We start from the raw sequence: 24,711 nt of genomic DNA on the forward strand, positions 1-24,711 counted from the left end.
AGCTAAAAATAACTGAAGGAAAACTGGAAAATTCACAAAAATGGAAATTAAACAACACACTCTATACAGTAACCAATAGGTCAAAGAAGAACTCACAAGAAAATAATAAAATACTTTGATGAATTCATCAAAATGCTTTGATGAATGAAAATAAAAATACAACATACCAAAACTCATGGGATGCAGTGAAAACAGTGCCAAGAGGTAAATTATAGCTGTGAAATGTTTTAAAAAAGATCTTAAATCAATAACCCAACTTTACAGCTTGGGGAAACAGGAAAAAAAAAAAGAGACAACTAAAACTAAAAGACAGTAGGAAGAAAGAAATAATAATGATTAGAGCAGAGATAAATGATATAGGGAACAGAAAAACAATAGAGAATCAATGCAATCAATCAAGAGTTGGTATTTTGAAAAGACTGACAAAATTGGCAAAACTTTAGCTAAATTTACTTAGAAAAAAACAGAGAAGATGCAGATAACTAAAATCAGAAATGAGGGACCTGGGTGGCTCAATAGGTTAAGCGTCTGACTCTTGATGTTGGGTCAGGTCATGATCTCATGGTTGTGAGATCGAGCCCCACGTTGGACTCCATGCTGGGCATAGAGCCTGCTTAAGATTCTCTCTCTCTCTCCCTCTGTTCCTCCCCCACCCCCAAAAAGAATAATGGCTTTACTAAAACTGATATGTAGTTGGACAAAAAATTAAAAAAAATATAAAATCAGAAATGAAAGTGGGACATTACTGCTGACCTCCCAGAAATAAGAAGGTATTAGAAGATAACCCTATGAACAGCTGTGTAATTAAGTAGGATTTATCCCAGGAATGTAAGGGTGGTAAAACATAAGAAAATCAATCAATGCAATACACAACATTAATATAATGAAAGAAGAAACCCCACTCATAATCATCTAAATTAAAACATAAAAAGTATTTAACACAATTCAACACCTTGTCATGATAAAAACTCTCAGAACATTAGAAACAAAAAGGAATTCCTTCAATATGATAAAGGTCATTTATGAAAAACCTAGAGCTAACATCACAATGGTAAAAAGCTGAAACTTTTCCCCCTAAAATTAGGAAACAGACAAGGATGTCACTTTTACCATTGCTTTTGAACATTGTACTAGAAGTTCTAGCTAGAGCGATTAGGCAAGAAAAAGAAATAAAAGATATCCAAATTAGAAAGGAAACAGTAAAACTATCTCTATTCTCAGATAACATGATCTTATGTATATATAATATATATTATACTATATTAATAATATGTATTTATTTTTTAATATTAATACTATAAAGAGTCCACACACACATTCAGTCAAGTTTCAGGGTATAAGATCAACATATAAAAGTCATTTGTGTTTCTATAGCTGCAATAAATAGTCCAAAAGGAAATTAAGAAACAATTCCACTTACAACAGCATACAAAAGAATAAAACACAGAGGAACAGGGGCGCCTTGGTGGCTAAGTTGGTTGAGCATCTGACTTCGGCTTAAGTCATGATCTCGTGGTTTGTGGGTTCCAGCCCCACGTTGGGCTCTGTGCTGACAGCTCAGTCAGAGCCCAGAGCCTGCTTCAGATTCTGTGTCTCTCTCTCTGCCCCTCCCCCACTCACACTCTGTCTCTGTCTCTCTCTTTCTCTCTCAAAAATAAACATTAAAAAAATTTAAAAATATATATTAAATAAAAAAATACAGAGAATCAAATTTAGCCAAGGACGTGAAAGACATACACAAAAAACTATAAAATATTGCTGAAAGATATTAAAAAAGACCTCAATAAACAAAAAGGCATCCTATCTATGTTCATGGATTGGAAAATTTAATATTGTCAAAATAGCAATGCTATCCAAAGTGATCTACAGATTTAAAACAATTCCTATCAAAATTCCAATGACCCTTTTTGCAGAAATGAAAAGCCAATCTTCAAATTCATATGAATCTGCAACAGGGCCCGAACAGCAAAACAATCTTGAAGAACAAAGTTGGAAGACTCATACTTCTCAATTTCAAAACTTACTACAAAGCTACAGCGATCAAAATAGAGTAGCACTGGCATCAGGACAGACATATAAACCACTGGAATAGAACTGAGAGTCCAGAAATAACCATATATCTACAGCCAATCAATTTCAACAAGAATGTCAAGACCATTCAATGTAGAAAAAACAGTTTCTTCAATAAATGGTGCTGGAACAACTGTATATTCACATACAAAAGAATGCAGCTGGACCCCTACCCCACACTATATATAAAAATTAAAGTAGATCAACAACCTAAACATAAGAGTTAAAACTAAAAAATTCATAGAAAAAATTGATGGGTAAATCTTCATGGTCTTGGATTTGGCAATGATTCTTAAATATTACACCAAACCAACAATAAAAGAAAAAATGGATACGTTGGACTTAAAAAAAATTAAAATCTTTTGTGCATCAAAAGAACAAAGTGAAAAGACAGCATACAGCATGGGAGAAAATATCTGCAAATCATGTATCTGATAAAGGTCTAGTATCCAGAACATATAAAGAATCCTTAAAATTCTACAACAAAAGGGTGCCTGGGTGGCTCAGTCAGTTGAGCATCCAACTCTTGATTTCAGCTCAGGTCATGACCACAAAGTTGTGAGATGAAGCCCCGCGTTGGGCTCTGCACTGAGTGTGGAGCCTGTTTAAGATTCCCCCCCACCTCCCTCTCTCCTTCTCTCCCTCTCTCTCTCTCTCTCTCCCCCCACCCCGCCCCTCTCCCCCACTTGTGCTCCCTCTCTAAAATACATACACACATACATACATACATACCATTCTACAACAGAGACAAACAACCCAATTAAAAAATGAGCAAAGGGCTTGAGTAGACATTTCTCTAAAGAAGATATATAAATGGCCAAATAGTATATGAAAAGATGTTAAATATCATTAGTTATCAAGGAAAGGTAAATCAAAACCACAATGAAACACTAGGATGGCTATAATATATATAAAAAAGGAAATTAACAAGTGTTATGAATATGGAGAAATTGGAACCATTGTATATTGCTGAAAGGGATGTAAAATGATTCAGGTGCTGTGGAAAAGTTTGGCAGTTCCTCAAAAAGTTAAACATAAAAATAATCACCCAGCAATTCCATTTCTAGTTATATACTGAAAAATAGTGAAAACAGGTACTCAAACACATACTTATTCATGAATGTTCACAGCAGTACAATTCACAATAGCTAAAAGGTAGAAATAACTCAAATACCCATCAATGAATGAATGGACAAACTGTGGTATACACATACAATGGAATATTATCCAGCTATACAAAGTAATGAGCGACTGATACGTGCTACAAAATGGATGAACCTCAAAAACATTATGCTAAGTGAAAGAAACCAGACAGAAAAGGTCACATATCCTATGACTCCATCTATGTGAAATAACCAGAATATGTAAATCCATAGGGACAGAAAGCAGATTGGTAACTGCCAGGAGCTGAAGGGAGGTAGGAATGAGAACTAACTGCTTAATAGACACAAGGTTTTATTTTGGGGTGATGAGAATGTATTGGAACTAGACAGAGGTGATGGTTTACAACATTGTGAATGTGCTAAATGTCACTTGTTTATCTCACCTCCATAAAACAAAAACAAAACAATACCTCAGATAGCAGTCAAGAAAAGTGGTTACATTTCTAAAATGTGTGTGTGTGTATAATGTTTATTTATTTATTTATTTTGAGAGAGAGTGCAAGCAAGGGAGGGAAGAGAGATAGGGAGGGAGAGAATCCCAAGCAGGCTCCACATTGTCAATGCAGAGCCCAATGCAGGCTTGAATGAACAGTGGTTACACTTTTGAAAGTGTAGTAACTGGATGAGGACATGAGAGGGGCTTCAGGGGTGTTGGTTATATTCTATCTTTTGATTTGGTTGTTGGTTACCTAGGTGCGTTCATTCCATAAAAATTTTTGAGCTTAACACTTGTGATGTGTGTGCTTCTGTTTTCTATATGCACCTTATACTTTAATATAAAACTTCATTTTTAAAATGTTAGAGAGTTGGCCATAGGACCCAGGATATACTCAAGGGAACTGAAAAACTTGTGTCCGCAAACACACGCATACAAATGTTCATGGCAGCATTAATCATATTAGCCAAAAAACAGAAATAACCCCAAATCCCGTCAATTGGTGGATAAACAAAATGTGGTATATCGACGAAGTAGTGTATTTTTCAACCACAAAATACAATGAAGTACTGACACACGGGACAACGTGAATGAAGTTTGAAAACATGTTAAATGAAAGAAGCCAGACACAAAAGACCACACATTGTATGACTCCATTTATACAAACTACCCAGAATAGGTAAAGCCACTGAGATGGAAAGCAAATTGGTGACTGCCAGCAGCTTTGGGGTAGGGAATAATTGGGAGCGTCTGCTAATGGGTATTTTTTTTTAGGGGGGGTGGTACAAATGTTCTGGAATTAGATAGTGGTGATAGTTGCACAACCCTGAATATATTAAAAACTACTGGACTGTATATATATATATATTTTTAAAGAGAATCTTTTTTTTTTTAATTTTTTTTTTTAACGTTTATTTATTTTTGAGACAGAGAGAGACAGAGCATGAACGGGGGAGAGGCAGAAAGAGAGGGGGCAGAGAGAGAGGGAGACACAGAATCGGAAGCAGGTTCCAGGCTCTGAGCCATCAGCCCAGAGCCTGATGCGGGGCTCGAACTCACAGACCGTGAGATCGTGACCTGAGCTGAAGTCGGACGCTTAACCGACTGAGCCACCCAGGCGCCCCTGGACTGTATACTTTAAAATGGTGAATCTTATGTTACAAAACATTTAACGTTATATGAAATATATTTCAACAAAAAGGCCTTAAGTATCTTATCATTATAATATGTGTGAACTCTAGCATATCAAATAAAAGTTCAGAAGGAAAATATTACTCTAAAAATGTTCCCTTTCTAGGGGTGCCTGGGTGGCTCAGTCGGTTAAGTGACCAACTTTGGCTCAGGTCACGATCTTGTGGTCTGTGGGTTTGAGCCCTGCGTCAGGCTCTGTGCTGACAGCTCGGAGCCTGGAGCCTGCTTCGATTCTGTGCCTCCCTTTCACTCGGCCCCTCCCCTGCTCACATCTGTGTCTCTCTCTCTCTCTCTCTCTCTCTCTCTCTCTCAAAAATAAACATTAACAAATTAAAAATTAAAAAAATAGTAAAATAAAATAAATAAAAATGTTCCCTTTCCCCCTGCCCATCCCCCAGATCAGCACATCTTAAAGGTGGACCTCAGATACCACTGGAGAATGCAAGCAGGAACAGTTAGGAATGAAAGCTGTGACCAAACACCTGATTGTCCCTGAACAGAGGAAGGTGGTAGCTGATGAGAAACAGATCTTGGGTTGAAGCAAGGGAGAGAAAGTAGAAAGTGGTGGTGACAAAGTGTTGGCAGCCCTGGCACCAGAACGCTTTCCATTGCTTCATCCACAGGGTCATACCTTAGGAATGAGTAGTCCTTAACTGACAGAAGCTCAACAGCCAGAGGCCCTGAGATACTTTTTACCCCTTATCCCCTTACTTCTTATTCCTTTGGTGGCTTTGGTTGTATATTATGCAGTTCTTTGTACTTGTAGTGTTACAAGTATTCCCAAAACTTACCCAAACCACAGATTTATTTGGGTAGTAAATTAGACCTCTGGGACTCTAAAAATGCCTGGATTTACAAATCATGAACAAAAGTAGGCTAAGAGTTTTAAGGGCAAATCTGGATCGGGGGAGCTCAGATTTAAATGAATCTCAGAGTTTAAAGGACTTAAAGGTCAGCTAAAATTTTATTTGATTTTGGTTTTCTTCCTCCACAGTCCCAAAGTGCAAAAAGGAGTAAATAAAGTACCTACTAGCATTTTAGATAGAGAGTAAGGGGTTTCCCTGGTAGTTTGAAATGATGCTTGCCTGCTTCTGTGTACTAGATGTTTCAGTGAGTGTAGGAGAGGTAGTAAGTCTGAATGAAAACTGGTAGACAGCGGTCCTGAAGTCAGAAATCCTGAAGTCAGGATTTTTCAAACACTACCTTTTGTGATTGTCTCCCCATCCCTCTGCCTCGTTTGTCCATTCATACCCCACTCCTCTAAGGACATGCCAAATTTTTACCTTGGTTCTTAAATGGACAAGAATGAAACTGAGACAGTAGATGTTCTACTTGCTGGGAACACTGGGGCCCCTGGATCTAGGACGGATGAGAAGATCTGAACTCCACAGCTTTAACGTAAGTGTGGCACAAAATGAGAGATGGAAGTTAGGAGATAATTGGAGATGAGGAGTGGCAAGTTTAAAATATACATCTATATGCCTATCTTTATCTCGTCCCTATTCTACTGCTACAAAAATACAGACATACATACTTGCTCACCCAATTCACCACTTCCTGGCAGTTAAAAACACAGGGTCTTCTCCACAACCCATTCCTGCCCCAGCAGTCATACCCACCTTCTGAAAGTCAGACCTTAGAGGTGACTACCTACTGGCCCCAAGGGCGCTCATCATTTCTTTGGTCTCTGTGGCTTCTATCCCTGCCTCCCTGAGGCAGAGAGGTCTTCTGCAGTCGTTCCTTCTGGAAATCTGAAGACTTCTGCAATTGCTCCTGAAAAGAAAGGAAGAGAGGCGGGCAAAAGTCAGTAAACATCTTCATAATCATCCTTATGTAGGTAGGCTGTTGGAGAGCTGGGTGGAACTTTAGCAGGGGCAGAGTATCAGAGGAGATGAAAGAAAATACCTCAATATGCTTGACTTTACCTCTGCCATCTTTCTCCATATCCTCTATCGTGTAACTCTGCCTCTACTTTCACCCTGCTTATTCACTTCCCTTAAACATGCTCATTTCCATTGTTTTCTACAAAACACCTTTCTCTCCTGATCTTCCACCAGTGGAATGGACAAAAGCCTATAAAGCTTTTAATCAATACATCTAGATATGAATTAACTTTTATCCTCTTGAATGCAGCAAAGACTTTGTGGTATCTTTTGTGTACCTGCATTAAAGTAAGCTTTGTGAAGACAAGTAGCTCAATTTATAGTATTTTATGACCAAATGTTTGTATACTTGGGAATACATAAACAGCTAAACAGAGGCGGGAGCAAGAGAAAGGGAAGAGGAAAAGAGAAACAAGAAAAGAATAATATTCTTCAAGAATGGAGGCTGAAGAATGTACATTGCCCAGCCTTGATGGGAATACAGGAATTTAGGGAGTCTTGAAGGAAAAGCAGCAGGACCTATTTATAGAGAACTGGTAAGAGGAATGAAGACAGGGATCCACTGAGTGAGAGAGACACATATTTAAAAATACACAAAGGAAAAAAAAAAAAAACCTGGTCTACAATTCCACAGCACCAGATAACCCTTACTGACATAAAGTTACATATTTTACGTGTGTGTTTGTGTGTACTTATTTTATATGTGCGTGAAATATTTATATTTTATATAAAATGGTCAGGATGTTGAAACAAAAATAGAGAGTAAGAAGTGAAAGCATCCCTCCTCCTTCTACCAACAGCAAACTTTTTGCTTTTTTTTTGTTTTCTTCCGGAAATCAAATGGCAGCTTGACTTAGTTTTTATGAGGTGACAAAGAGGATGTTGCGCCAAATCAGAGATGTGGGTTTGACTGACTGACTTCAACGCGCCTATAAAATCTGGCTGGAAGGAGAAAGGTAGCCATCTGAAAATTAGAGTCCAAAAGTCTTTTATTGGTAACTCTAAGGTCAGTTTATCCCCATTCCTACCCTCAATTTTTCTTCTAGGAGCTTCAGGGGCAGTGTGTCCCCCTCCTGGCCAGAATGCTGTTCAAATGAAGAGGCCACTGGCAGCCTTGATATGCATTTGCTGTTATAGACAGTGCTTTGTATACAAAGATCCAGGACAGAAGCAGTCTTTTGGAGTGCTAAGTACCCAACAAATACAATCAGCAGTTTGCAGCTTTTACCCACTTATAAATTGCTGAGTATTCAAAATCAGTTAACAAAAAATAGCTACTATTACCACATTGATTCTTTTAACGAATTTTTATTGAGCACTCTTATGTGGGTCAGGCAACTGTGCACTGGGAATACAATCATGAAAAAACTGTAAGCAAAGACAAACTTCTTGCTTTGGAGAGTTTATAATCTAGTTGTGGGGGAAGGCATATATTGATCAAATAAACACATAAATGTAAAATTAAAACATTAATTGCTACAATGAAAACATACAGAGTCCTCTGAAAGTGTATAAGCATTGAGGGCAAACCAGGATGGGAGTGATTTTTTTTTTTTAAATGATAGATTTTCATTATCAGTTCCAGCGCTTGGCTTATCAATGAACAGTTACCATATACAGAACTTTTTTGATTAAAAATTCCATAAACGTTATTACAAAATTAAACTCTAAAGAAATGTGTTCACAATCCCAAACTATTTTCATTTGTCCATGTTCTCACAAAATTGTTAATAAATGAAGACCTTGCTTAGGTTCTCTCTTATCCCAAGCTTGGCAGGTATGTTTTGTTAAGGTGAGAACCAAAGTTTAGGGATATTTATTTTCTACATAAGCTCTAGATCCAACATAGGGCTTGAACTCATGGCCCCGATATCAAGAGATGCATACTCTACTGACTGAGCCAGCCAGGTGCCTCAGGTATATTTTTTAAAAACCCATCTCACAGGGTGCTTCGATGGCTCAGTTGGTTGAGCATCCAATTTTGGCTCAGGTCATGATCTCATGAGTTCAAGTACCATATCAGGCTTGCTGCTGTCAGCACAGAGCCTGCTTCAGATCCTCTGTCCCTCTCTCTTTGCCCCTCTCCTGCTTATGCTCTCTCTCTTAAAAATAATCATTAAAAAAAAAATACCCATCTCACTTCTATTATAGGCTGTCTCCTCTCTGAACATGCCTCTGACTTTTTATTTTTTAATCACATACTTAATGTCCCTATAGGATGCCTGTTTTTGTATGTCCAACCATCCCTGCTGCCCAACCCCTCACCATTCTTCCGCAGTCCCTGAATCTGGCAGTTGATAAATGGACACATGTCCTGGCATGCTTTGGTACCAAAGCATTAGCTAGCTTTTTGATTTTAATTTTTTTTAGAGATGAAGCTGTATTAGGTAAAATGGGAATACTTACCACAAAGACTAAGAGTATTATTTGCCCTGTGAATAGGAGGAAGATGGCTTACGAAGCAAAAGGTCTCCGTTCACAAAGCCAAGTGGAATTTGGGGGGGTTATTTACACAAATTAGGTAAAATTAGGTTTGCCCAAATTTAAACCTAACTACTGATAATTTGTTTTCACAATTGAGAGATTCCAATAAAAACTTTCTGATGTTTGCAGAATATTAAAATAGTTATCTCTGACACCATAAGCGACATATAAAGATTAGGGCCCACTCCTTGCATGTGCCTGTCTCCTAAGGTGAACATTTATTCAGTGCTGTGATAGTGCTGAATAAAAATAGGCCCTACTTTTAGATGCTGGCAACTGGGTTAGAGTTCTGCCTTTCCTATCACAAGGCTTCTCTGGATGGGCTCAAAGCTAGATCCTACTGATCAAAGAGAAAGCCAGCAACACTTCCTGCCCAGACTACAGAATCCTAAAGGCTCTCCTTCTGCTAGTTCAAGGCAGATACGAAGAATACTATTGTTTCTTACAAGCAGGAATCCACTCACTATTCTAGAAAAAGCCTGAAGTTATCAAGTACAAGAAAGTAATTCAAAGTACTCCAGCCACAGCTACTTGAATTAGTTCTGTACTGCCTAGATTTTGCCTCTTTTCTCTTCCCTACCGTTCTCCAGTGTCCCTCTCCTAACCTAAAGAGGAAGATTCTGACTCCCTCAGATATAGAATAAGGGTAAGAGATATGGACAGGATTAACCCCTCTCCACTCTAAACCCAACCATCTGTCCCCAAAGGGAGATGAACTAAGTAATATCTGGCATTTTAAACTCTTAGGTTCTCTGATTCCTGTAGATAGGCTGCCAGAATAGGGAAGGAGTAGTTCTCCAGAAAAACAAATACATCTCCGAAGCTCACCTGGGTTTACGTTCATCTAAAGGGCACCTTCTGAGTCAGTCTATGGTTTCTGGGCCAGGAAAGTGCATTAAACTCAAGCTTCAGCCTAAAAAGCAGGCCTAGGAAGACTACTAGGGATGGCATGACCCTGGATACATTTGGTGCTGCAATGGAGATAATGATCCTCATCTTAAAGGAGGGGGAAAAAAAATCCCTGTGGCACAGGGAGGTGTGGTAACTTGTCCAATATCACAGCAAAGCAAATGGCTGAGGAACATTCAAGGACTTAACTCTCCCAAATATGTGCCCTTTCCACAACATGAACAACAACAAAGGCCAGGACATCTTCTAAGTAGACATTAGTCAAGGCTTTAGAAAAAGTAAATAGCCTCCCCAAACTCAACCTAGGATTCTGCAGCTCTGCACACAAGTTAACAGGGAAAAAAATTCCTAGGAAAAAAGATCAGCAACTTTGCATTATTTTTGAGGGTGTGGGTAGAAAACAAGACTCTGAAGCCTCTGTTGAGCCAGGTTATAAATTTCTGACAACAAGAAAGTAAAGAGGAAACTGGGACAGAGATCAGAAAATCTGAGGGCTGGGGGGATGGTTAAACACCCGACTTTGGCTCAGGTCATGATCTCACGGCTCATGAGTTCGAGCCCTGTGTTGGACTCTGTGCTGACAGCTCGGAGCCTGGAGCCTGCTTCAGATTCTGTGTCTCCCTCTCTCTCTCTGCCCCTCCCTTGCTCATGCGCTGTCTCTCTCAAAAATAAACATTAAAAAAAAGAAAAGAAAAGAAAAGAAAAGAAAAGAAAAGAAAAAGAAAAGAAAAAAATCTGAGGACTAAGCTTTCTGATCCCCAAGAGCACCTTCAGCAAGAACATGAATGTTCTATGGGGAGCTCAGCTTCCAGAGCACAGGGAGAGCCAATATAAGAGTTTATGAAAAGCTTCACAATAGGAAGATGCCAAAACCAGACCACTATTGCCTACTCACTACCCACCCAGGCAGCACTGGGCACAGACTACATAATTTAACAATCTGACATGACGGAAGCAGCCCTAACAAATGGGGGGAAAAAACAACTGGGAGGGAGGAGATAGACAACAGGACGGCAGGAGTTCATTGTTCTAGTTTTCCTGTGGAGTTCAAATGTGTGTGGTTTTCAAAACAAAATCCAGAAAGAAACATGAGGTTAATGCATTTATTCCAAGTAATTAACACATTAAAAATAAAATTAAACTTGTCCAAGCCAACTTATAAATTCTTTAATCTTTTGAACAAAATGTACAACCCCAAACATCACACTATGGTGGAAATAACTTGGGAAAGGGAGAGGTAGAGGAAAGAACACATATGGATTGTGGAACAGAGAATGAGTCCAATCCCAAAACAAGTTTCAGCTCTTCTACCTCTTCAGAACAGAAATGGCTGCTACACAATTTAACACAAAATGTTACTGGATCACAATACAATGAACACAAAGGCTGTTTCAAAAATAAAAGTGACCCAAAAAGCATATCTGCTCCTGGCATTGAGCCATGAATAAGCCTTACCGATTTGTCGTCTTCCAAAAGTGAACCTGCTAGATTTTCTTCCTTTATTGAGGCTATCTCCAAACAGGTTTGTGGGTTAGCAGGACCATTTCAAGCAAAGGCAACAGGATAAAGGAAGTGTGGGGTTGACATGGCACAAGGAAGTAAACAGTAAACAAAAGAGCTACTCACGCTGCATTTCAAACAATGTTAAGGCAGGCCCATCCAAATGGAAGCCTAAGAGATGAACAATCCTTCCTTCATTAGTTTTCCATTTCAGCAGGCTTTCTGGTGTTTCTCCCAGAGATCCATCAGCTGCCCAGGAAATTGGGTAGGAATACAACATAGCAATCGAAGTCAGCTCTCTGTCTCCCTCCTCCCCCACATTCCAGAAATGGCAGAGTCAAAGCCAAAATACAATCAATCAAAGCACACTATGTGGTGAGCCAGACAGACATTTGATTTTAATGACAAAGTAGGAGAAAGCAAATTGGCAAAAAATAAAAATAAAAATAATAATAATAACAGAAAAATACTTTTTTACAGATATGTATAGAAGTTATGACTGATTTGTCTGGTATCTTAAGAAAAAAGGAAAAAAAAAGGAAAGAGGTAAACTTTTGGCTTCCATGAACATTTACTGTAAGATGCTTACTGCATCTCTTGGTGTAGGTTCCAGATGAGATAGCCAACTAGTCCTGGATCATCTGGGCACCTGGTTTTTAGAAGCCAATTTGATTCATCCACAAGTAGCTCTGGATGTGTACTTTTAGTCATGAACACTGGATTCTGTGTGGTCCTGGGTGGCAGCAACTGAAGATTCTTGTGCAGTTATTTCCTGAGGGACCACATTGCCTCCAACTATTTGCTCCCTTGTAGGAGACCCTGAAGCCAGAGATTTTGCCAAATTCAAAGGGTGGTCAGTGTCCTCATCTATTTGAGGAATTGCTAGATGTGTGATGGATACTTTCGGTATTTCTAGCTGTAGTGGTCCCGTCTCCGGGGAACTACACTTAGGAGGGTCACCTGGCTCAGAAAGAGGAGAACATATCTTCTCTTTTTGAACTCCAGATGTCCGTGTGACAAATTCAACAAGGTCTGGAAGGCAAGGAGATGGCCCAAGGCCTGCAGGATTAATTGTTTCCGATTCCAATCTGAGTGAATCTTGTTTCTCTAATTGAGAAGTTTCTTCCACTTCTTCAGGCATCATTCCTCCTGCTAATAGGTCAAGTGCTTGGTGTGTTCCCTCTAAGCTCCCCAAACCAAGGTTAACATTTTCTATAGGAAGTCCAGTTTTCAAAATGTTAGGGGTGATCCTTCCACTTCTGGGATTAGATGAGTTTTGTTCACCTTCTGCTCCAAAGTTAAGCACCAGGGTTTTGGGAGAATCTAATGGAAACTCAGAAAAGGATGGGATTGGTTCCAAGTCAGGGAGAGTGGAGGGATTACATCCTATAGGTGACATAGAATTTTCTTCACACACTTTCTGAGACAGGGCATTTGGGGATCTATGTGCTTGGTCTACCCGAGTATTGCAGAAATCAACACCCATATCCCCCAGGTTCCCCAGGGCAGCAAGCTCTTCTACTTTTAAGTCTGTAACTGCAAAGCCTTCTAAGGCCTTGCTTTCTATTGTCACTGTTAATTCTGGATGGACATCTTGTAGCTCCAGGGTTTCTGTTTCTGGTTTCTCTGGGCTCTCCCAGGTCTCTGACTTATTATTTTCATCCCAAACAGTCAGTTCATAAATCATTTTACCCTGCAAGTCTTTTGAGCTTTCTCTCTGGAGTTTGAGGCTTCTGTAACTTGTCCTGGAAGAAGATTCTGGAGCTGAATTTTCTAGCCACTCTTCATTACCAGTTGAAACTCCTTGTTCCTGTGCACTATCTGTTAAACACATATCTGATCTGGCTGGGGACTGGAGAAGCAATTCCGGAGCAGAAACTTTCACAGGTATATCTTGTGGGTTCTGGAGTAAAGACCTAGCTTCTGGTGGAAATGAGTCTATTTTTGCCTTTGTGGAAGAGAGAGCCTGTGCACTCAAGTCACTCACTACTTTACTTTGAGTTTCACTCACTGTCATCAATTTCCTGGACTGTTCAGCCTTTTTGTCAGTCATTTGCAACTCAGACTGTTCTATTTCTCCCTCCCATGTACATCTGTCCCCACGGTTCAAATTAGAATCCTCTATGCTATTGGGCCCAGCACTGATACCTGTTTCCTCTCCTACCATCCCTTCAGAAAGCTTTGGTCTCTTTTCTCTTAGTTTATTGTTTACCTCTACCTCACTTTCCTCACAATCCTTAGATCTGTGGAGCTCTTGAATTTCCTCATCCTGGTTACCAGAGTCTATAAGGTGGGTTTCTACCAACTTCTGAGATTCCATGATATGACAGTGCATATCTGACAGCTGAGGGGCTGGCTCTACACCTGGTGGTCCTGGTTCTCCGAGATCAAGCTCGATTTTTCCTCCTGGAGATATATCCCTATTAGTATCACTCTGGAAGGAGCTAGAAGTCCACATGGCCAAAGTATCTGTCTTTGGGGTAATAGTTTCGTAAGGCCTGCTTTGGCACAACCTTGTCAGAGGCTGTAGGAATCCATAGCCACTGCCTCTGTTTTCTGAGTCTGTGTGTTCTACAACTGACCATTTCCCTAGGGACACCAGAGTTTTTGCAGTGGGCTTTTCGGGAGCAGAGATCAAACTTCTATCTGGAGGCAATCCCTCTTGGGATGTACTGTTGTTCAAAGTGGAAGTGGAAGAGGTGTCCGAACTTTCGACTCTAGAAAGATTGCTATTTTCCCCATTGGCCAATAGACTGCCACTCAGCTTAGTCTCAGGGGCCCCCTTTCCACCACTACTGTAGAATATATCATATAGGTCCTTAGCATTGGCTGTGGCTAAGCATGAATTTCGCTTTTCCAATTTTTTGGCTTGTTCACTGAACACACTTGAGAGGGGAGGTGGAGGACGCACTAATACAGAGAAGAGGGTCTGGTCTCGGTCACTCTCACTCACCCCAGGAGCTGTCTCATCGGAAGGAATGGCAGCTGGCTGTGCCGACGCCATGATGGCTACTGGCAACACAGGATTCAAAATGTTAGGACCCAGGAAGCCAGGGCTGAGAGTGTGAGATATAGCTGGGTTTGATTTGACTGGAGCCAAGACAGCATTTGTCTGAGCAGGAGATGGAGAAGCTAGATGAGGTATAACTGGGGGTGGCGGAGGGGGTGGCGGAGGTGGTGGTGGAGGAGGTGGTAGCACTTGTTCAGGTATATGGGATGGTTCATTCTTTTCAGCCAGGACCATTTTTTCCTCTGGAGACCCTTTTAGAATCACCTCTTCCCCACCAAATGCTTTGGAGATGATATCAGGAGGCAAGAGAAGATCAGCTGAAGACTCTTTAACCACTGGCAGAGGCTTAGCAGTAGTTCCAGAGGACTTGATGGACAGAAAGGTGTTAAGAGGAGCTGGCTTGCTCACTGTGGCTGAACCTGACTTGCGGAGTACTGTGGATGGGATAGGCAGGTTGGGTCGGATCTTAGTCTGGGTTGAAGTTGTCACAACGGGCATCCAAGGGCTCGTATGTGCAACAACTGTTTTCCCAGAGAGCTTGATTTTGATGGGCTTTGCCTTCCCAGCCTCAGCTTTCCCATCCTCTTTGTCCTTACTGTTTTCCACAACCTCTTCCTTAGGAATACTTGGGACCATTGAACTTTTTTCCTCCTCTTTTTCTGGCTTCTTCCAGCTGAATTTCCCAAAAGATGTTGGTAATTCTTTCTTTACCTCTTCCTTTAATTGCAGTTTGATGCTACCCTTCCTTTTATTTTCAGCCTTTTCAGGGGAGTTCCCACCCTCAGAGAGTTGGTCCTCTAATTCCTCAGAGACTCTGTCATCCTCTTTTACTTCCTTCAAGACCTTTGCCTTTTTTTCTTTCTTCTCCTCCTTTGGTTTCTCACTAAGTTTGCGCTTTAGCTCGTTCTGCCGTCGCCGTTCTGTCTCTAGGACCACAGCCAAGCCAGCTTGGCGGTCTAGATTCCGCCGCTCCTCATACAATGGGTTTTCAACCACATATTTCTGGGAAGAGAAAACATAAAGGCTCAACAACTGGTCAAAATACAATAAGAAAGAAAATCTTGGCCCTGCTACTACTGGAATTCAATTGGTAGAAACCCCTAGAGTCATCTTCTTCAAGGATATAGATGGTTCTACCAGGTCAGCATCTCTTATTAAGACTGACAAGAACTTCCTAGAGATTACACGGAATTTGAAGTATTAACAACTTTTTCTGGCTCTGAAGTGGTTTGACAAAGTCAAAAGGATTACTGGAGAAAGTAGGAAACTCCACAACTACTACAAAGACCAACCTTGTATTTCTCATTGTGTTGGTGACCCTTCACATGTTGCTCTCCGGAAATTGGATCCCCCAAAAATTCCTCACAGAGCTGGCAATAATATCCAGTGATGGGAATCAGAAACTCAGACCCTGGAAGAAGTAGAAGTCAAGAAAATAAGTCATTTCCACCCAGGACGTCAGTAAAGGAAATCCCACTTCCCTTTGCAGCAAAAAAGTTAATGGTATATAGGACCTTACCCACTTTCCAGTCAGAAGTGGCATTTAGATGAATCCAAATGGCACAGTTTTCCCAATTTAAAGCTTCAACTCAGGACCTCTAGCCCTTCTACCTCTTGGGAACACTAACTGGTTAATTCAGGAGTTTTCTGTGCCAGACTCATTTCTGTTGTTGACTCTCCTCAAACTCCAACTACCACTAAGCATTGTAGGATGCTAGCTCAGTACCATTTGTATGAGGATCTCTCATGTTGGTATTAATGACTCAGGAATCTACCTTCTATAGATCTAAAGGATGGAGCAGCGTTGACTACTTACAAAGGTAAGAATTGAGAAGTAAAAAGACAAAAGAAACTTTCTACTTCTCAACTTATCCCCAATAACAACTATTCAAAAATATTTTCTAGTTCTTAGTTGAAAAGGCAGTTAAATTACCATACCTTTTACTGTTCTTTATTTACGTGGACTCTAAATAAATGAGATTTTAGTGCATAAATCAGTGACGAAAAAAGTATACATATATTAAAAAAAATTTTTTTTAAGTAGGCTCCATGCCCAACATGGGGACTGAATGCATAACCCTGAGATCAAGAGCTGCATGCTCTACCGACTGAGCCAGTAGTATGTGGTATGTATATGTAACATGTGTTAGAATTTTGGCCATATGAGTAGAGAGCATTCTTGTCTTACAGATCTCTATTTCTTTAGACTCTAGTACACTGTTTTGCACATAGAAGGCATTCTTACACCGTTGTTAACAAAACAGTTATGTCTCATCCTATGCTGCTTCCTAGTACCTAGTTCAGGGACACCTCTTCTTTGGCTAAATGTAAAGAAACTACAAATGGAGCCAGGGGGGAACATACCTTTTGCAGGAACAGTTATCTTGTCAGTACGTTTTACAGCATCTTGCTTGGCCTCACTCTGGGTCTTTGAAGCCCAAGGTCTGTTGTAGGGATCCAGTGTCTATTTGCAAGAGGCAGAGGTGCTCACATAACAGCACTAAAACTCAATGACCCCTTTTCTTTCCTTTTTCTCCCCCACACCAGGGGGGACCAGAAGCCCCCAGGTACCCACCCCCACCCTCTCTGCGAACTGTTTAAACGGAAATCACCTGTGGAAAAGGTAAACACATGTTAGAGCAAGTACTAGCAATAGATAAAATGAAACAAATAATCAGGTACTCAAGGAATCAAAAGAGGCAGAAGCCTCACTTACACTTGTCATGGTGTTTAGTTACAGGCAGGTCCCCTGGACTGAGCCCTGGGGATGGTGTCTCCTTTGTTGGTATCTCTTGGCTCTTCAGATTGGGGCTCCTGCCCATATGAGAATGTTTCATTTTCCAGCTTTGTAATGCAGATGGGGGTATAGACGTTTGAGGGGAAGGAGGGTGAGAATGGAAAGAACAGTGGGCATGATACCTACCTGTGTGTGCTTCTTATTGTGCATATGAGTGAAGAAGTCAAACATGGTCCCACAGATGGTGTTGCAGTCTTTGCACCAGTGATTGCCAGCATCATAATACTCATAGGCAGCAATGGGCTGATCAGAATGCTTAGCAGCTGGCTGGAGGCTCTCAGCAGGCTTGGGGCTCTTAGTATGGGAATTCTCACTGTTTATTTTGGATTCCTAGAGGGAAAACACCTGCACTCAGAAGGAATTCAAGGTAGTCTAGACCTGTCTTCTCTCAGAAAAAGCAAGCAGCTTACCACTATAATAGATACAGGGCCATATGACCGTATTTCCAGGGCCTAAATCTATATAAACTGGGGAAAACCCGAGAAATCTGTCTGCAAGGCTCAAACAGAACTAGACTCCATAGTGCTGCCTTACCAGGGAGAATACATCATAATGGCAATATATTTACTTATGTATCCCAAAATATTTAGAAAAATACTCAATATTATGGAAACACTGGCTGCCTCTGGAGAAGGAAGTAGAGAACAAAGATGGACAGGAATCGGGGCGCCTGGGTGGCGCAGTCGGTTAAGCGTCCGACTTCAGCCAGGTCACGATCTCGCGGTCTGTGAGTTCGAGCCCCGCGTCAGGCATCTGGGCTGATGGCTCGGAGCCTGGAGCCTGTTTCCGATTCTGTGTCTCCCTCTCTCTGCCCCTCCCCCGTTCATGCTCTGTCTCTCTCTGTCCCAAAAATAAATAAAAAAACGTTGAAAAAAAAATTTTTTTTAAAAAAAGATGGACAGGAATCTTTTTATTATATACCCTTTGGTAGATGTTGAATGTGTTCTCTATGCAATTAAATATGTTAAATTTAAAAATCACAATGACAACTACGAAGAAAAGAAAAAACAATATGGAAAAGGTAACTGACAGGTTAAGCAAATGCAGAAAACAAGTCAAAGTCACATCCAGGGACACAAAACTGGACAGCAGGGTGGGCACTGTGCACAGATAAAGCAGACGGTCATCTACATGGAATGACTTAAAAGAATCTGGGTAAAATATTTCAAACTGCCTAAAATACCATCTTTAGAATTTAACACCTTTGAGTTAAAACATATCAACTCCCCAGATTAAGTTACCAGTAATAAATACTTTAATATGAATTCATGTGTCAGCAAGCTGGGAATAAGGTACTTAGGAAGTGAGAAATCTTGGTTAATGTTGAGGAGTGAGGCACAGAAAACAATAATTTGGAACACAGGGAGGGTAAGTATGAATGAGGAGACAAGGTCAGAGAACTAGGCACATGGGTTAGTAGGGAGAGGAAGATAGGCTGGAGAAAGAGAAACAATTAGGACTTCAAAGAGAATCTTTCCTTATTAGAGTCTTATTCAAGAGTCACTAAAGAGGGGTGCCTGGGTGGCTCAGCTGGTTAAGCATCTGACTTTGACTTAGGTCATGATCTCCTGGTTTGTGGGTTCAAGCCCCTCATTGGGCTCACTGCTGTCAGCGCAGAGCCCACTTCAGATCTTCTGTCCCCTTCTCTCTATACCTCCCCTGCTTGTGTTTCTCTTTCTCTCTCTCTCTCAAAAATAAATGAACATTTAAAAAACTTTTTAAAAAAAGAGTCACTAAAGAAATCACACCCAGCAGGTAAGGGATGGGTTCGTGTATACACTGCTGGCAAGTACTGACTGGCGCTATCTTTCTGAAAAATAATCTAGGAATACATATTACATATCTCAAAATTCTTCATACCCTTTGACCTAGCAATTCTACTCCTTGACATTTATCCAAAGTAAATGATTTTGTCAAACAGGAGGTGATTTGACTGGTTAAATAAATTTTGGTATCCATACAATAATTTCAAATTAAGGTCATTTAAAATATTATAAGGGCACCTGGGTGGCTCAGTCACTTAGGAGTCCAACTCTTGATTTCAGCTTGGGTCATGATCTCATGGTTCATGAGATCGAGCCCTGTGCAGGGCTCTGCATTGACAGCATGGAGTCTGCTTAGGATTCTCTCTCTTTCTCTCTCTCTGCCCCCCTCTCCACAATTAAATAAACTGTAAGAAAATATTTTAAAAATAAATTATAGAAATCTATTTATTAACATGGCAAGATGTTCATGATATACTGAAAAAGCAAGTAACTAAATACATTTGAATAATCAAAAAGGCTATGCAAATAGGACACAATGTCTAATATCATCTTATCCAAACAACTTTCTGTAACTACTCATATTCCTTTATCCAGTTTTCTTTTTTTTTTTTTTTTTTTAGGCATTTATCATTACCTAACCTGTACTTGCTTTTGTATTATCTTTTTCTATTTCATGAGAGTTAGGACCTTGTCTATATAGTTCGTTGCTATACTTCCCTCTATCTAAAATAGTGCCTGTCACTTTCTTGGGAGATCAATAAATATTTGTTTAACGAATTATAAACAGAAAATGAATAGCTGGAATAATATACACCAAGGTATTAATGACAGTTGTCTCTAGCTAGATGAATCGTGGACTTGTGTGTGTGTTTATTTTTACGAAATGAATAGAAAGAAAACCTCAAGCCAGCTATGCATTTTAAAGTGAGGCAAAAACAGAAAAAATACCAACCAGAGGAAGGAACAACATTCCTTACTATTGAAATGAATACTGACTTGTAACATATCCATATTAGCTTCAGTAAAAATGAAGCCAAATTCAAATCAAGATGACAGGCCATCATGGGGCTGGTGCATAAATGGACCAGATGTATAAGTCAACTATAAAGGGTCAGAACTTTTAAGTTCTTCTCCCATCAAAGGCCCTGAACTCAATGACCCTGGTATAAAAAAGAGCATAGTCCTACCTGGTTGAAAAGAGGACTCTCCCAGGAAGGCATAGAAAAATTAGAGCTTGGACGATAGAGGATACAGAATATCCTCTTCTCTACCTTCCCAACATTAACTGAGCACCTACTATGCCCTAGACAAAGTGGATACCATGGGAAACACAAAGATAAATGAGTTTTACTCTTTTATTCTCAGGAAGTTCTTACTTAGTGGAAGAGACAGGCATGAGAACAAACATGATCTTAATTAAGTTTTAAATAAGATAGAATGAAATAAATCTTATACAGTAACCATAATACATTATGAGAGAGCTCACTACATAGTTAATATATTAAAGAAGGGGTGGGGTGAGGCACCTGGGTGGCTCACTTGGTTAAACGTCCGATTTCGGCTCAGGTCATGATTTCATGGTTCATGGGTTCAAGCCCTGTGTCAGGCTCTGTCTTGACAGCTTAGAGCCTGGAGCCTACTTCAGATTCTGTATCTCCCTTTCCTTCTGCCCCTCCCCTGCTCACGCTCTGTCTCCTCCTCTCTCTGCCCCTCCCTTGCTCACTCTCTCTTGCTCTCAAAATGATTAAACATTTTAAACAATAAACTAATTTTTAAAAGTTTATTTATTTTATTTATTTCGAGAGAGAACATGAGTGTGCACACAGGGAAGGGGCAGAGAGAGAGAGAGAGGGAGGGAGGGAGACAGAGAATCCCAAGCAGGCTCTGCCCTGTCAGTATGGAGCCTGATGCATGGCTCAAACTCACAAACCATGAGATCATGACCTAAGCTGAAACCAAGATACAGCCGCTTAACCGACTGAGCCATCCAGGTGCCCCAAAAGTTTATTTATTTTGAGAGAGCGTGCATGTGAGCAGGGAAAGGGCAGAGAGAGAGAATCCCAAGCAGGCTCTGTGCTGTCAGCATGGGGTCTAATACAGGGCTCTATCCCACAACCCTAGGATCATGCCCTGATCTAAAACCAAGAGTCAGACACTCAACCAAATGAGCCACACAGGTGCCCCAGCCAGTATGAAATTATAATGAGCAAGGGGAAAAAGAAGCATGAAATGAGGCTGAAGAGGCAGGTAAGGGAGTATTACAATCACTGGCTTATACTTGGAGAAAGGATTAAGAATATAGCCATATAAGCAAAAATTGAAGGTGGCTTGAACTTGGATGGAAACAAAGATGGTGAGATGGATGAAACTGAGATTTACTTTGCAGGGAGAACTGAAAGAATCTGGCATTGATTTTGTATGGAGCAGTTAAGGAAAAGCAGCACTAAGAAAGCTTTTCAGGTTGTTGGCATGAAAACTCTTGGACCCTGGGGCCCTTGAGATGGGTTAACAATGAAGGCAGAAAAGAGGGAGGTTGAGCACATCATTAGTTTGTTTAGTTTAGTTTAGGGTATGTTGACTTTGAAGTGTCTATGAGGCAACGAAGTAGAAATGGTGAGTAAACCACTGGACTTCAGGTTTGGATCTCACCAGACTCCTTTGAGTTAGAATATAAAACTAGAAGTTGTCAGCATGGTATTTCAGCATAGACCTGGATGAAATGACCTAGGGAAAAAGCAGAATTCTGGAGAACTGGGCTATGACTGATTCCTGAAGAACTAAAATATTTAAATATCAGGCAAAACACAATAGGCAGCAAAGGAGACTAAGCAGCAGCAGCAGCCAGCATACTAGGAAGAAAAGAAATGTGACAGAAGCCAAGGGAAGAAAGCATTTTTAGAGAGAGTGCTTCCCTGTATTAAATACTGCTTTGAGAACTAAAATGTATTCACTGGCTATGCAGCATGGTGGTGACCCTGTTGCTAACCATGAACCCACAAAATGGTATACATAAGTTACAAGAAGATTAGAAGCCAGGCTGGAGTAGGTTAAGCAATAAAGGCTAGAGCAAGAACATGGGGGGCCCTGAATGCTGAGGATTTGGGATTCTATTCTGTGGGCAATGAGAACTGCTAAAATTCTGAAGTAGAGTCCCGTTGTCTGACCTATGGTTTACAAAAATAACTTCAACAAGAGTAAGAACAGGTTGGAAAAGGAATCTAAGAAAATGGTTAGAAGGCTTCTTTAGGAGCCCATGGAAATAAAAGATATAACAGAAACAGAAAGGGGCACCTGGCTGGCTCAGTCAGTAGATCATGCAACTCTTGATCTCATTGTTATGAGACCGAGCCCCACACCGGGCATGGAGCCTACTTAAAATTAAAAAAAAATTTTTTTTAAAGAAATGGAAAAGTTGAATTGTTACCTTGCTATTTGAAGAGGAGCTTGAGGTTGATGACACTTTTTCTGGGCTCTTAGATTTTTCTGCTTTCCCAGCCTTCTCTGTAGTCTCTTTACTGTCATTTGAAGACTTTTGGGATTTATCCAAAATGTTTATTCCCAAGATCTGAGCCACTTTGTCCAGTTCAGACTGCTTCTTTTCTGCCTCTTCTGCTTCTTGTCGAAGTTCTGCAATGTCCTTCATGATGTTATCCTGAAGCCGACTCACCTCCACCAGGAGTGGGTCTTTGTGGCCATCCTTCTCCCTTCGTTTCTTGCGCAGCATTTCTCCTGAGCAGACGAATGTCAAAAGAAAGAAACACAAGGAAAGTAAGACAGGTCATTTTTCTGTCACAAGTAGTAATTTCCCAAGAGTCTATGGTCAGAAAATCTTTTCCCTTACAACTTTCCTTTATAAAGGCAAGAAAGACTCTCCTATCACATGGGCTAGTTTAGGTGAAGCTTCTATGGAGGTAAAGGATGAGTGATTACATTATCTCTTATGTAGGAGTTATTAGGTAAGGATCTACAAGCAGGCTTCAGGAGATCCATGAATCCCCAAAATGGTATATAGAAGTTTATGTGCATTTGTCTTTATGTTGTTAACTATGAATCCAGTGACGGTCTTCTTCAGAGAACCAAGGAATTATTCAGAGGGCGAAAAGAATTCAGTTACATATTTGACTTTATTTGATTTAAGGACCCTTTACCAGTACCTACACTGAGTGTTAGGTTTTGCCTCAGGTTCACCTAATGTTATCTCCTATTCCAAACAGAAGGTCCTCATGAAATAATCTTCACAGGATTAATAACTAAATTTCTTATCCATAAACAGTCCAAATACAAACAGAAGAAAGTGTATCTTCTCTCACTCTCTATTATTCCAAGCTGTCATCAAGCTGTAATATTTAGAAGCCTTATTATGTTCTTTCCTCAGTGTGCATGTGAATTCCTAAAGGCACAGATGAAGAGATGGAATCAAGAGGCATCATGGAACATCTTTTTGTGCAAAAAATAAGGAAGTACTTAAAAAATGATGGAGACATATCAAAGGACACAGGAGACCCTTTAAGGGCTCCCACTGGCCAAATCTGGGGCAATTTTGGCATGAAAATAAATGACAATATATAATTATAACTTGTTAAATGAAGAATCCATGACTTCACACCAATATAAATGACCAAGAGATGGGAGAGGAGGGATGGGTAGGAAGCTCTTCATCCTAGTAGAAAGCCAACTAATAAAGGTAGAAGGAATAATGAGATTAGAAAATCACTATTTAACAACCATCATAACAAATGATTTAGGCAAGAATCACCAATGAATGCTCAACTAGTGAGAGAAAATTTGAGGACTGACTAAACATTTACACAGTCTAGAAGTATCTCTCCTATAAGTTACTAATTATAAAGGGTAAAATAATAACTTTGCAGCAAAGAAATTCCTGAAGACACCATCTTAACCAAGTGATCAAAGTTGATATCACCAGTAATGGGACAAACTAATAATGATACAAACTCAGCATCACTTCTGTGATGCTCTTGTCAAAAATGCATAACCTAAATTTAATCATAAGGAAACATCAGACAAACCAAAATTAAAGGACATTCTATAAATATGTGACTTCTTTTCTACAATGTCAATGTCATGAACTATAAAGATCCAGGAAATGTTATAGAAAAAAAAAAAAAAAGAGTGAAAGAAATGACAACTGAATGCAACGTATAATTTTCCATTTTCTTTTGCTTTAGGGCATTATTAGGACAGCTAGTGAAATATAAATAAGATCAGTAGACTAGTAGTACACTATGGTTAATTTCCTAATTTTGGTAAGTGTACTATGGTTATACAAATGAATGCTTTATTGTTAGGAGATACACAATGAAGTATTTAGGAGTTAAAGGAGTATCATATATAAAACTTAAAGAATTCAGGAAAAATCACACACATACACAGATTGAGAGGAAAAAAAGGATATAGAAAATATGATAAAATGCTCATAATCATGGAGAATATCTGAGAATTTTTCAACTATTACTGCAACTTTTTATGAGTCTAATTAAG

The 24,711-nt window shown here is 39.9% G+C and overlaps 1 protein-coding gene across 3 annotated transcripts in view; it reads right to left on the reverse strand.

Moving 5' to 3' along the window:
* Nucleotides 1-5,805: 5,805 nt before the first annotated feature.
* Nucleotides 5,806-24,711, reverse strand: part of ZNF318 (zinc finger protein 318) — a 34,349-nt gene continuing 15,443 nt past the window's right edge. For 2 of the 3 annotated variants that reach the window (XM_042938847.1, XM_042938845.1), the window contains exons 6-10: nucleotides 22,634-22,938; nucleotides 17,570-17,773; nucleotides 17,011-17,110; nucleotides 15,939-16,057; nucleotides 11,226-15,648 (exon numbers count right to left, since the gene is read on the reverse strand). In XM_042938847.1, the coding sequence (XP_042794781.1) occupies nucleotides 12,340-15,648; nucleotides 15,939-16,057; nucleotides 17,011-17,110; nucleotides 17,570-17,773; nucleotides 22,634-22,938 (4,037 nt within the window). In that variant the 3' untranslated portion in view covers nucleotides 11,226-12,339. Of the gene's footprint in view, nucleotides 6,634-11,225; nucleotides 15,649-15,938; nucleotides 16,058-17,010; nucleotides 17,111-17,569; nucleotides 17,774-22,633; nucleotides 22,939-24,711 lie in introns of those variants that run through there. The other variant, XM_042938848.1, reaches the window with a different exon arrangement.

The sequence above is a fragment of the Panthera leo genome, chromosome B2, assembly GCF_018350215.1.
Source record: "Panthera leo isolate Ple1 chromosome B2, P.leo_Ple1_pat1.1, whole genome shotgun sequence".
NCBI lineage: Eukaryota > Metazoa > Chordata > Mammalia > Carnivora > Felidae > Panthera > Panthera leo.